Here is a 12,907-nt window from a genome sequence, read left to right as displayed (position 1 = left end):
CTTACTCCTCTATGCTAGCTGCTAAGCAATCAAGAGGATGAAAACGGACCCCAGGATCAATGTAATGTAGGGGAGCATCCTGGCTACACTCCTTTTCCTCCAGCCCCCCCACTGGCCAAGGTAGGTAAGGGGAGTGGCATAGGAGTCTCTATGTGGACAGGGCTGGAGGTTCTCCCCTCCCTGCACTCAGATGATTCTCTAGTAGGGCTTCGCAGATGGGCTTAGAGCCCAATTCTCTCAGCAGCAGGAGGCCTGCAGCTAGCCATTATAAAGCACATCCCATCCTGATGGATCCCTTTACAGTCTATGCAGCCAAGGTTTGTTTTACTATCTTTAGATTGGAGGGCAGCAGCCACAACCCCTTCTTCCCCCCACGCCCCCTAACTACAGAGTGGTTAAAATTTTGGTCAAAGGCCCCTTTCTTCCTAAAAAGTGCTCTAAGACCTTTAACATCCAGGCAAACCAGACTACACCTGGCTTTTCAGGGTATTCTCTAAAAGAGCCAGGGAATCTGGTTTATCTGCCTTGAAATGGGGCAGCTGCCCAACAAAAACTCAAACCTACAGGACCAGGGAGTCTAGGTACTGCAATTTTGCTAAGGTCCGAAGCAGGGATCCCAAATTGTGGTCCATACACCATGGGTGTCCCACAAGGCCCTTGCTAGTGGTCTGCAGGGAGCTAGCAGCTCTCGTGCTGCTGTCCCCTCCTCCTCCTCCTCGTTTCTAGCTGCTAAATTGCACTAACAATCTTTAGTTCGAAGCGCAGGGATGCTTAGAACGTCAGTCCTTACCCTCTGCTATTCAGCTGCAGAGTGCATGCTCCTGTCTGGTGTCGCTTGTCTCACACGAGGCTGCTCGATGTAGAGCTTAACAAAGCTATGCATATTATGGGGACTTTTTGTGCAACTCCATTGCCATGGCTGCCAATACTTAGCAACATTGCACCACCCCATATTCGCCATGAAGGGGCCTACATCATGCTCCTGGCCAAGAGCTGTGAGAACAGCAACTTGCCTCAGTACTCTGACCTCTTCAACCACCTGCCAATTCACCAGTCTTCTAGGCGCCCTTTGTGGTCATTTGGGCCACCACAAGACATGGTGGAATCTGCTTGGCGTAACGAGAGGTCTGTGACGACGACCGTCATTAATAATCACTCTCTTGCCATCTGCCCACCACGTTCTGACCTGCCAAGACACTTGGGGTCATCCCTGAACCGATTTCGAACAGGACAGGGCCATTGTGCAGCCAGTCTCTTCCAAGGGGGTTCCTCTAACGACCCACCACCAGGTAGATGCAGTTAACTTCAGGCTATGTGGCATATCCTCCATCAGTGCCCCCTGACTTATTTCCACGGTGAGCTATGGGCTCCTCACCTGCCTGATAACGAGGCTATGAAATGGCTGGGCACACTGCATACCCTGGGAGAGACTAACAGGCAGGTACAAATACATTAAATACTTCCCTGATCTCATCTTTCCATGCCAGCAGCTGCCCTGATTGCCACAGGAAGGTTATATGATTGTGAGTGGGAGGTAGACATGGCACAATCTCCCTACCAGTGTTGCAAATTCTTGCAATCGCAGTGCAAGTCTTGTCACGTTTGGTGTTTTTCGTAAACAGTGTGAGTCCACCAGCATCTCACTCTTCACTTTTTTTTCTTAAGTTCTGAGCTTTCCTGACTGCAGAGAAAAGCCTGAAACCTGTGACCAAGGTCCAAATTACAAGCCAGACAGCAAAGCAATCCGACGCAGCCTCGTGATATTTTGTGGCGGGGGGGGAGGGGGGAAGAAGGAGCTGACTCATGGTGTTTGCAGGCTTGGGTTAGCGACACTGCTGCCGGAAAGTCTGGCCGCAAGCAGCCCTCAGCTACCTCCCTCCGCCTGACTGTGGCGTTTGCAGGGTTAAATCCCTTCCCCGGCTGCGCCTCCCCGGTGATCACGTGACACGGAGTGGCACTTTTAGCCCGTCAGCTGATCCCAAAGTCACAGGGTTCCATGCTCAGTCATCCCCTGCCCTGGATAACGCACGGATCGGCTTGCCGCACAGGTCACGCCGGGAGCCCGCTCCGCAGCAGCCATGGGGCTCCGCGCCTTTCTCCTACTCCTGGCCCTTGTGCTCCCGTGCTCGGCGCTGATCAGGTGAGGGAAGGGCTGCCGCTGGGCACGGCTGGACAGCAGGCGCTAGGGGCTCCCAGGGTGGGGTCCTTGTAAACAAAGGTGCTGGTTGGGAGCCCGATGGCTACAGCAGCCGCTCACCCCTTCCGCCAAAGAGCTGCTGGGGGCGTATGTGTTAGCTTGGGCTTGCCCATTGCCCGGCTGCCTGCGGTAACTGGGGAGGGTTGCAGGAAAGCAGGGTCTTTGTTGCTTAGGAATGTGCGTGTGTCTCTCGCTCCTGGGAGGCTGCGATTTCTCTCCCCCATCATGAGCTCATGGGGGGGATTAGGACTTGACGTGAGGAATAAGCTGCAGACTCAGGTAAACTCCTACCAAACCAAAGAGCGGCCTCCCTGCATCCCGGCAGGGGTTGGAAATGGGAGAATTAAGCAAAGAAGTAAAAATATATATATGACCTAGTGTGAGCTCAAATTTGGTCCTGGGCTAGACCCGGACTTTTTCTATGGGCTTCCCCCCTGGGAGATGCACCTGCCTCTCCAAGGGCACACTTTGCCTCATGAAGAGGCATGAGGCGCGCTTTATAGTGTCTTCCTACTGCTAAGCAGAAGTTAGGTGCATGTAGTGTGCTACCCTGGATGTGTTGCAGCTGTTTCCCCAGTCACCTTTCCCCAGGGCCAAATCCAGCAAACGGGCTGAGCACTCTCAATGCCCCATTGAAACTGGTTAGAGTTGAGGGTGCACAGCGTCGAGCAGGATGTGGTCCTCAGGAAACAAACCTGTCGGGCTCAGGTCACTCACCCAAATTAATTCTTGCATAGTTCCAAGGTAAATGTATATTGGGGGGGGGGGGTGGGCCTTGTTTTGAGTTAACTTTCACTTGTTTTTGAAACTGACATTCAATAGATAAGAGGAGAAAATTCCTGACCACTAAATAAAACCTCAAGTCTTGATGATTTCTCAGAAGTTCTGTTGACCTTTACAGGAGCAAAACTTTCCAAGCCCTGATTGTTCAGAAGGTCTAGGCACCTGCAGCTGCTATTGATTTCAGCTGGAATTGTGGGTGTTCAGCCTTTCTGAAAATCAGGGCTTGGAAGGTTTGGCTCCTGTGAAGGCCAATGGAACGTCTGAGAGATCATCAAGATTTGAGGAGTTATTTAGTGGTCAGGAATATTCTTCTCTTGTTGCTGAAACTGGCAGTCAATATGTTAACTTCAAACAAAATGCTCCACAAAATATACATTTACTCTGGAACTAGGTAGCAGTGAATTTGCGGGATTTGTTGGCAGCAAGCAGCTCTTGACCAGGGGATTTGTGTTGTGGAAACAATGTGCCCTCTTGTTGAAGTCTGTTGCTTTGATCTGTGATACAGAAGTGGGAGTTTCCGGACACATTAGGAGCCTGATCATTGTCGCCCTGCACTTTGCACAGTCAGTTTCACCAGCGCAAAGTGTGTGTAAAATGCTTTGCAATCAGAATAGTAGTGTGTACACACACACACACAACCCCCAACTGGTGAAAATAACTATTCTAGGTGCTGGACAGCAGTGAATGAGGACCTGTGAGTCAGGAGTCTGATCTAGGGAGTGCCAAGCTGGGATAGTTGTCCTCTCAAGTTGAACCTCAGTGTAGTCTTTACAAAGTTCTAAATCATAAGCAAAATAGCTGTAAATTGTCTTCCTTTATTTCATTTTCTGTGAGCTGTGGTCCGCTTTCTGTCAATATACTAACTTTCTTTATCTGCACTGGATCATAACCAACAAAGGAAGTGCCTTTACATAAGTATTGACTTTACCACTCTTCGATCCTAGGGAAACCGCCTGATACTGGAGCTATCGTTTGCTGCATAGAGCCCCTCCTGTGCTTCCCTTGTTTCTGGACTCTGAGCAGTTTTCAACAACTGTTTCAACAAAATTATACTCTTGTTGCTGGCCATCAGCAACCAGTACAGCCATGGTACCTGACCGCTGGCAAGAACACGGTCAGTTTCCCAGCATGGACAGGGCCTGAAATACAGAAACTCCAGAAAAGTTGGCAGAGTCCTTACACGCAGCAGCATCCAGATGAATGGCCTCCCTGGGAGAGGAGAATGGATGGTTTTGAGCAGGCTGACTGCCACACTTTAAGGGGCAACTTTCTTGAGCTTAGCCACTGGCTCCAGAAGATCACTAGTAGCACAGGGGCCTTGAGCATTAAAGTGCTTTCCCTGTTTGAGTGAAATCGCTGAGGCGTCGCCTGTGGTGGGATCTGGAGGCTGGATCAGTAACTATCGTTAGCATGGTTCCCTTATTCAAGTGAACAGGGAATCCTTTTCCCAAACTAAACAGCGCTGTACACCACTTCTGCCGCCTCCCCAAACATGGTTTTATAAGCCCTTCAGGGCAAGAATGGTCTGTTTTCTATATTCATCCAGCACCCTGCTAATGGGAGGCCTGGTGTAAAGCCCACTGAAGTCAATGGAAAGACTCTCATTGACATCAGTGGGCTTTGGATCCAGGCCTTTGTCATGAAAACGATGTCCTGTTCTATGTGTTGGAACATAGCTAGAGCTAGCGTGATTCTGCTTCTGGGCCTTAAAGAACAAGGGGAGTTCCCCAAAGAGGCAAGGAAGGAGGAGAAGGGAATAACAGTGATATCCAAACGTCCTGATATTTTATTTTTCTTCCGGTGCTGTTAGCCCACCTCCCCTCCACGCACAGACAAACTCACGTGGGTCACTGAAGTTGAGGTGAGGCTTCCAACTCTTAGAAGCAGCGCATGCTAGAAATGCTGGATTGTGACACACCTTAAGTTTGGTTCATTCAGGAATGTCTACACTAGGAGCTGGGGCTGCCGTTCCAAGCTCGAGGACGCACACTTCCCCAGCTGGAAGTGTAGTAGACATGCCCTGGATGGAAAGCAGTGAGTGCTTCTCTTCATGCACAGGCCTTGGGAATTGAGAGAGACAGACAGCATGACCCTTTGGATAGGGCACTGGGCTTCAATGGGAGACCTGGGTGCTCTTCCTGGCTCTGCCACGTACCTGCTGTGTGACCTTGGGCAAGTCAGTCTCTGTACCTCAGTTACCTCAATTTCCCAATCTGTGGGGATAATTGCCGTTTCCTCCTTTGTAAAGCACTTTGAGATCTACACATGAAAAGCACCAAAAGCTAGGTATTCTTATTAAGGCTCCAGAAAGAAGACCCGACAGTGGGCTTCAGAAAAATATAAACTTTGTCGAAGCTTGCCCAGGCTTGGAGTTGCGCTGTAAACATCCTGACATTAGGAGCCAAATTCTCTGCTGATGTAAACTGGCAGATCCGTTAATTCCCATGGAACTGTGTCATTTTGCACTGGCAGAAGATGTGTTCCTGAGAACCCTATAGGCCTTGGTGTGCATTTATTTGTATGCACAGATCAACAGAAACAGGTGCTGTCACCCTGGGGAGAGGGGAGGAGGAGGGAAAATTCTGTCCCTCAGAACATTAAACAGCAGCATGTTCTGGATTTTTGTAAGACTGCTACTGAACCTCTGAGCGCTCCTTGCATACCAGACGATCACTTGCTTTGCATGGGGCCCAGCCCTGCCTGTAGGGGAGGTGGATGCTGTTGTGTGGCATTGGCAGGGTTACTTGCTTTAACTGGCAATGTGCTTTTCTTTCGTTCCCAAACAGAATCCCGCTGACTAAGTTCCCCTCGGTGCGCCGCATCCTAAATGAAGCCGGAAGCGAAATCCCTGATCTGAATGCCATGGGCGAATTCCTGAAATACAAGTTGGGTGTGCCTGGCATAGGGGATCCCACCCCAGAGACCCTCAAGAACTACATGGATGTAAGTACAGCAGCTGATTCTGCAGAGTCACTGCTCTATTTGGCAGCATGGTATTGCAGGGAGTTCCCTGTCTCAATGCATAGGGTCTACCATTAACCTGGAAACTTGTTGTCATCTGCACCTCTTTGCAGCATGCAAGGACAGGAAAAAGAGGCTGTTGCTTGCCCACAGTGATAGCTGACTCATCCTGCTGCAAATGCTTCTCAAGTGCCTGACTCTTTGCTGTGAATATTGAATCGCACTCAGGCCTTATCCCTTTGACAGCCCCTGCACATGGGCAGTATTTGTTTGCAGACACATTCTCTCATCCAGTGCTGTGGAAATCCACTCCCAAGGAAACTCACCCTGCCAAAGTCAGGGCCTCAGTTCTGCAGCAAGCTCCTTGCTCTACCTCAGTTTACCCACATGTAAAACAGTGATAATACCTCCTTTACAGAGCTGTTGCAGGGATTGCCTAACTCTCTTTGAAGATTTGATCCTTTAGACTCCAGTCCTGCTTCCACAGACATCAATGGCAATGCCTCATTTGGCTTCAGGGGGAGGAGAAGGCCTTTAAGTGTAGCACTACATAAGTACACGGATGCGGTGCAGACTCCCAGGGAATGGAGGAGCCAACAGTTTGAAGGGCGAGCTCCTCTTATTTACAGCTATTTGCAGTTTTAATAAACCCGCTGCCACACCCAAGAGAGCTTTAAAACAGTCTTCACAGCTTCAGTAACCTATTTCTTTTCCCCTCATTGCTAAATACCCAAACTTTATGACTGTCAGTAGAAGCTTTCTCCTTTATAATCAGACCTTTCAACTTCTTGCCTGATTGGTGGTGCCACAATCCGCTGTCTGTGATGCAAGGGCATAACAAATTGTAGTTTTCACGGAATGCGTCAAGCAGGAGGGAGAGGTAGCTGTTAGTATTACTAGTCCTTGTGGCCAGGGCACTAGGCTGGAATCTGTAAGAGCCAAGAATAGAGCTCAGCTCTATCACTGAGCTGCTGGGGAAATGAAGGTGGGAAGTGATTTGCCCATCCGTAGAACGGAGATAACGACATTGATCTCCTTTGTAAAGTGCTGTGCTGTCTATGGATGAAAAGAACAATGACTGCTGTTTGTTTGAGGCCCAGATCCAGCAAAGCATTACTGCTTTACTTTAAGCTGTTGAGTAGTCCCATTAGAGTTAAGCATGTGCTTTAAATCGTTTGCTGGATCAGAGCCTAAGCCCACACAGGAATAGGAATCACAATGGGAGCTGCTGGGCGCTGAGTTGTTTTGAAAGTCTGGCCCCAGTTGGGGGTGCTTAGCATTTGTCAAAATGGCCATGAGCTCTTTGGAAAGTCTGGCTTGTCGAGTGCACTTGAGATTGGGCACTCAAGAAAACAACAAGGCAGATGTTACACACCCATACACTGGCAGCAGCACTGATGAGGGTCAAGTGAAAAGGGAATCCAGAACCAGAATGTGTGTGCCATTTTGCTTTAGTAAAACACTGCATATATTTTGAGAGTGCAGGGTTCCTTTCATCAAAGTTCACTACCTGGGTTTGCATTGGACACACACAGACGCTTTGTAGTTCATTAATGGAGCAAATTACATGTTGGATATTCAGGAAGCTGCCTATCCTCAGCCTCGCTAGGGACTTTATGTAACTTGAATGCTGGAGGGAGGTTCAGAACCCACTTCAAAAGGAAATGTCCCCTTGTGGATTAAGGGGAACCTGCATTAGCTTTTAGCAGTATAGGATCCATGAAACATGGTTATAGCCCTCTTCCATCCAGTAGGGGGCATTGGCACACATGCTCATTATAATATTAACCCCTTGATACCAGTGGTGCTGACACTAGCATGAGGGAAAAACCCCAAGCATTCAAGGCAGCAATTGTTTACTGAAGTCTCCTCTTGGCACATGACCGGAAACAGATTACAAAAGGGGGATGTGAGCTTGGGTCATCTGATGGGGAATCAACAACGTGATTAGGGCTGTTGTGTGACACTGTCAACCAGGATCTAGGCAAGTGTTTTCCCTGCAGATGGAAAAGAAAATGCCTTGCAAACATCGGGGAGGCAATGGGTGCCTGAATGATAGGGGAGGATAGGAGAGGCAACCCTCCGCCGGGATAGAGGTCATTTCCCACCTCCGCAGCTTGGATCCTGCTGAATCACCCTTGCCAGCATTATCCCTGGTTCTTAAAAATGTAGGCCTCCCGTTGACTTCAATGGGCTTTGGATCAGGTGTTTTCAAACAGGGCCTCATTGTGAGAGACCCTCATTCGAGGGCTTTATCCACCCTCAGTAAATGACTCAGCTCTCATACTGCAGGTAGAACCTTCCAGAAGGGCCCACCTTTGAAGCAGGTTCTTTTTCCTACGTAGTAGCCATGCTGCTGTCCTCTAGAAAGTTACCTATTAGCTGCTTCACGTAACCAGAACAGGGCTCAGCGCAGCTGCGGTGATCTGCCCAGCTCTGGCCCTGCCCATGTTTCTGCCCTTGATTCGTATCGCATCGCACCTCTTCCCCCACAGCTGTGCTAGCCTCACCCCTGCCTAGTTCCTTCTCTCACTCGCTTCGTCAGACCTTCCGGACACGCTGCTCCCCAGACAGGAGGTTTAGACTGTTTAGTTATGCCAAAGTTTTCTAACTTGGGTGCTGAAAATTAAACGCCCAACCTGAATGTGAATAAGTGGCTTCATCTTTTTTCCTTCTGAGTTGCTAAGCATCTGCAGCTCCTGTAGACTTCAATTGAATATGCAGGTGCTCAGCACTTCTGAAAATTCGCCTCCGGTTGGGCACCCAAAACATGAGACTTCTAAATTTCAGTGGCTATTCAGCCTTGGTTCCTACAGGACAGGTGGAATTTTAAAGCTCCCAGACCTGAAGGCATCAGACTTATGAACAACCATACATGCCACATCCTGCATATGTGGAGTGCTCTCCTGGGAACAGGAATATCTTGGCAGCTTTTCACTTGCACTGCCCAGCCCCCTGGGCTCTTGTCAGATTTCCAATTTCTTCCTCCCTCAACTTCCTTGGGATCAGCAAGGAGGGACCGCAATTGGTTAATCAGCAATGTCGAAACAGAGGGAGGTGGGGATTACACAACAATGGGGCTGCAATTCTGAAACATTTCTGGCTTCTTCTTCTAAAGACCTTTTTCCTCATTTTCAGCTCTTGCCGGTTGGGAGCTGACACTTAAGTCACTTCTCAGGTGCTGTTTTTTTCCATCTTCAAATCTTGTTGCTAGAAATGATTTCAACACCCGTTTGGTTTATTTTCAAGTCACAAGAAAGTCAGAGGGATTTGGTTGTGCTGCTCTTGTGACATCAGGCTAGAACACTGGACCCCAGGAGCTGTGGCAGGGCAGATTTATTATTGGTCTTACTGTAGCGCCTTGTGGCCCAAGTCATAGACCAGGTCCCCAGTGTGCTAGGCACTGTACAAACACAGCAAAACCAGTCCCTGCCCCCAAAGAGCTTACAATCTAACAAAAAGGCCAGAGACAACAGGTGGAAACAGATGAACGTGGGGTGGTTAAAGGAAATAATGAGACCATACTAGTCAGTGTGATGGGCAGTGATGTAGCTCAGACCACACTCTCTCCTTCCATCTGAAAGAGCATGTAGCATTGGCCCAACCACTGGGTGGGAGAGGATTCACAGAAGGGATCACTGTAGTTCTTGTGCATGATATCAGCTGTGTCTTTCTTAGCCCACCCCCACCCTTTTTTTTTTCTTTTTTTCCTTCCAGGCAATGCCCCCTCTCCTTCCCACCCAGCTCTGCATGCCCTATGACTGAAGAGTTTAAAAATAACAAGGTTTCACCCCTTCCCCTGAAATATACCCTCCTTCTACCACTCATCGCTGCTTGTCACCCCAATCTGGACCAGTGTCCCCTGGTTAGATGAGCAGAAGATCCTGCCCAAGTCTCCCCAAGAGGCCCCTCTGAGAGTTTTGGTCGCCGCTGATCAGGATGCCAGTGACTCATTGCGTTCCCCTCCCCCCAGAGCTTGTGGCCCACAGATGGCACAGAATGGTACCCAGTATTGACTCATAAGGGGATACTCTGCGTCTGTTCCTGTTAATGGACAACTCATGCCTTAAAGTCAGCTTTGTATTGTTTCCAATGGCTTGTTTTGGTTTTTCCCTTTCTGGTGCAAGAAAGTGGGGAATGGGGCGGGGGGTTTGCCTTCAGGTAGGGAGACCCTGACAGTGTGCCAGAACCCCACCCAAAGTGCTAGGAGACTGGGGGAGCCTCTAGACCTCCTCAGCAGAAGTAGCCATTTGGGCATGATGCACAATGGAGACTGCACACCCTGCATTGCAATACCATTGAGATGTGGGTCATGTCATGAGAGTGACATGACAGGTGGTATCTCCATGGCTTTCTTAACTATATTGACCTAGTTCTCCTGCATCCCTACACCTAAGATGCCCTCCCTGGCCGAGGGAAGCAGTATCTCTCTGCATTCAGGTCTTCAAGCACCTCTTCCGTGAAGCTCATCAGTATTAAAGCACATAGCACTTCCTCTGGGTTTCCCAGCATCTGTTTGGTTCTAGCGTATACATTTAGCTGTCTAGTTCCTTGAGCAGCGACTATTGGCCAGATCATGGCTCACATGGAGAATGCTTTGCTTTGCGCTGTTAGACTGGTGCAATCTTATAGCCGGCTTAACCGGCTACCTTACGAATTTCCCCTTAGGAATCTCCAGATGGCATAGAACTGGCCTGGCAGCTGTGGGCCGCCCATCCCGCGTCCAGCATAGGGCTGTGACGTACAGAAGGGGTGCGTGGCTAATGTGCAGCTGCATTCCTGTCTCGGGTCCCAGAACAGCCCAGTGGGGCTCCATTGCAGCCGGCAGAACTTAAAGAAACCCTGAGTCTAAGTTCTGTGGCCCTGTCATAGGGTGAGCTGGGCCTGTCAAAGATTCCAGCCCCCAATTCTAGCCTACGCTTTGATCAGGTGACAGTCATGTGACTGAAGGCCTAGGTCCATATAGGCCCAGCTAATCCTGTGATGGAGACTGACCCAGCGAAGCACTTAAGTATCTGTCAATTTTTAAGTACTTTGTACTGGATTTGCTGCAAATTCAGTACAAAGTCAGCCTTGTAGGATTGGCATGTGGGTTTTTTTTTTTTGTTTTTGTTTTAAGATCAGCTTCGTTCCCAAAGTTCAAGCTCCCTTTGGAGGTCAGGGAGTCTGCAAAGCTTTTCTTGTCTGTCCTCTTACTATTTGCGATGGTGTTGTAGCCATGTTGGTCCCAGGATATTAGTGAGACAAGGAGTGTGAGGGGATATCTTCTGTTGGTGGAAGAGCTCTGTGTAGCTCAAAAGCTTCTCTCTCTCACTAACAGAAGCTGGTCCAATTAAAAAATACGACCTCCTCCATCTTGTTGCCTTGCTAACAGATTAGGCTTTTACAGTGCTCTGGCTGGCAATGTTCAAGAATTTAAATAGCCCATTACATGGAGGGGATTTGACCATGACTGTGACTGTCAGTGACAAGGTGGAAATCTGTCACTCTTAGTGGAGGGGTATTTGCAGGGTTACAGAAGGATGCTTCAAAAGATCAAATTAAGGAGAAAGGACCGGGAGACTTTTCTCTTCAGATTGTGACCACTTCTATTTTTTAACCCAGTCAAGTATCTGTTACAACACTTTGGTCACCTGACTCAATTACTACATGGTTACGTGTCGGTTACATCAACTAGTATCTGTATTTTGTAATCTGGTCACGGGGCAAGATTGTAATTGGGTCCCCTGACTTGGTTCTAGTTAAGGTGTAGATGAGGTCTTTGCATCGACCCAGGGTCATTCTCTTCTAGTATTAAGGAAGTGCTTTAAAGTAAGCTGATCTTTGGGTCACTGTCTAGTGGCTCCTTTTCCCCACTGGAAGAATGCAGAGAAGTGAAAATCCTCAGCACTGCTGTTGGGTGACCTTTGAGGCGTGCTGGGTTTGGACAAACTTTGGTGACCGTGCAAAATAAAAAACATAGAAAACACAGGAAAAGTGCTGAATCATTGGCCCATCTACGCTGCCTTCCCTTGTGACTGCAAGTCAGCGTATTGCTGGCAACCCGGTGGAAAGCTGGTCCAGGGCTATTCTGATCAGATGAGTTCTTGTGTGTGAAACCCCTTCAGTTAAGGCAATTTAAAAAACAAAAAGCCAACATCGCTCCATCTGCATTTCATTTTATTCAGCCTCCCCTGCTGCACTCTGGCTACGCTTCCATTCAGCCCGCTGCCGTGCTGCTAGTAATGGGCTTTCCTGGTCCGTCTCCCAGAACTGCTGGTCAGGGGAAGACTGATCCTGTGCTACCTCACTCCTTATGTGGCTATGCCTTACAAACCCTACTCCACTGTAAGCTAGTGGGATGTTTATTGGCTAGCACTTGGGGACAGTATAAATGAGCACAGCAGGGGCAAGGCAGTAGAGAATCATGCTCAGGATTCCATAAACTGATGTAGTCAGGCATGTGTCCCGTGCTAATCCCTCCTTGCCTGCAATAAGGGGTTAATTTTTCCGAGTTCTAGCAATAATCGGAAAGCATCACTGCCTCCCCATTACAGTTTATTATAATGGATCGCTAACTCCTTAGTGATCCGAGCTGCCTTACAAAACTGCTAAATACTTAGGACCCTGCCTCACTGCAGCTGGCTATACAATGCAGTGTCCTTTTTAATCAGGACCCTGAGGGTTTGGAGGGTGTTTGAGGGCAAAAATTGACCTCCCTTCCTCATAGCTTTCCCTCTAAGGTCCTGATTGTCCGTGGATCAGGGCCTGAGATTTTTATTTTAGTTGCCCAGCCTTCCCTTATTACTAAGCACCCATCAAGCCTGGGTCCCCCACTGTGCAAGGCACTGTACAAACACAGAGTAGCATATGGTCCCTGCCCCAACAAGTTTACAGTCCAAATTGACCAGACCGGTGCAGCGTGGGAGAAGGGTAAATTCAGAGGAAAGAAAAGTGAGGGGAAGAGGAGTGAGGGGGCAGGACAGA

At 48.9% G+C, this 12,907-nt stretch overlaps 1 protein-coding gene across 1 annotated transcript in view; it reads left to right on the top strand.

The window, feature by feature from the left end:
- Positions 1–1,949: 1,949 nt before the first annotated feature.
- CTSD (cathepsin D) overlaps positions 1,950–12,907 on the top strand; it is a 32,458-nt gene continuing 21,500 nt past the window's right edge. The window contains exons 1-2 of the mRNA XM_074954838.1: positions 1,950–2,140; positions 5,767–5,923. Of these exons, the coding sequence (XP_074810939.1) occupies positions 2,079–2,140; positions 5,767–5,923 (219 nt within the window). The 5' untranslated portion in view covers positions 1,950–2,078. The remainder of the gene's footprint in view (positions 2,141–5,766; positions 5,924–12,907) is intronic.

Source organism: Natator depressus, chromosome 6 (assembly GCF_965152275.1).
Source record: "Natator depressus isolate rNatDep1 chromosome 6, rNatDep2.hap1, whole genome shotgun sequence".
NCBI lineage: Eukaryota > Metazoa > Chordata > Testudines > Cheloniidae > Natator > Natator depressus.
This window is presented reverse-complemented; position numbering and strand designations above follow the sequence as displayed.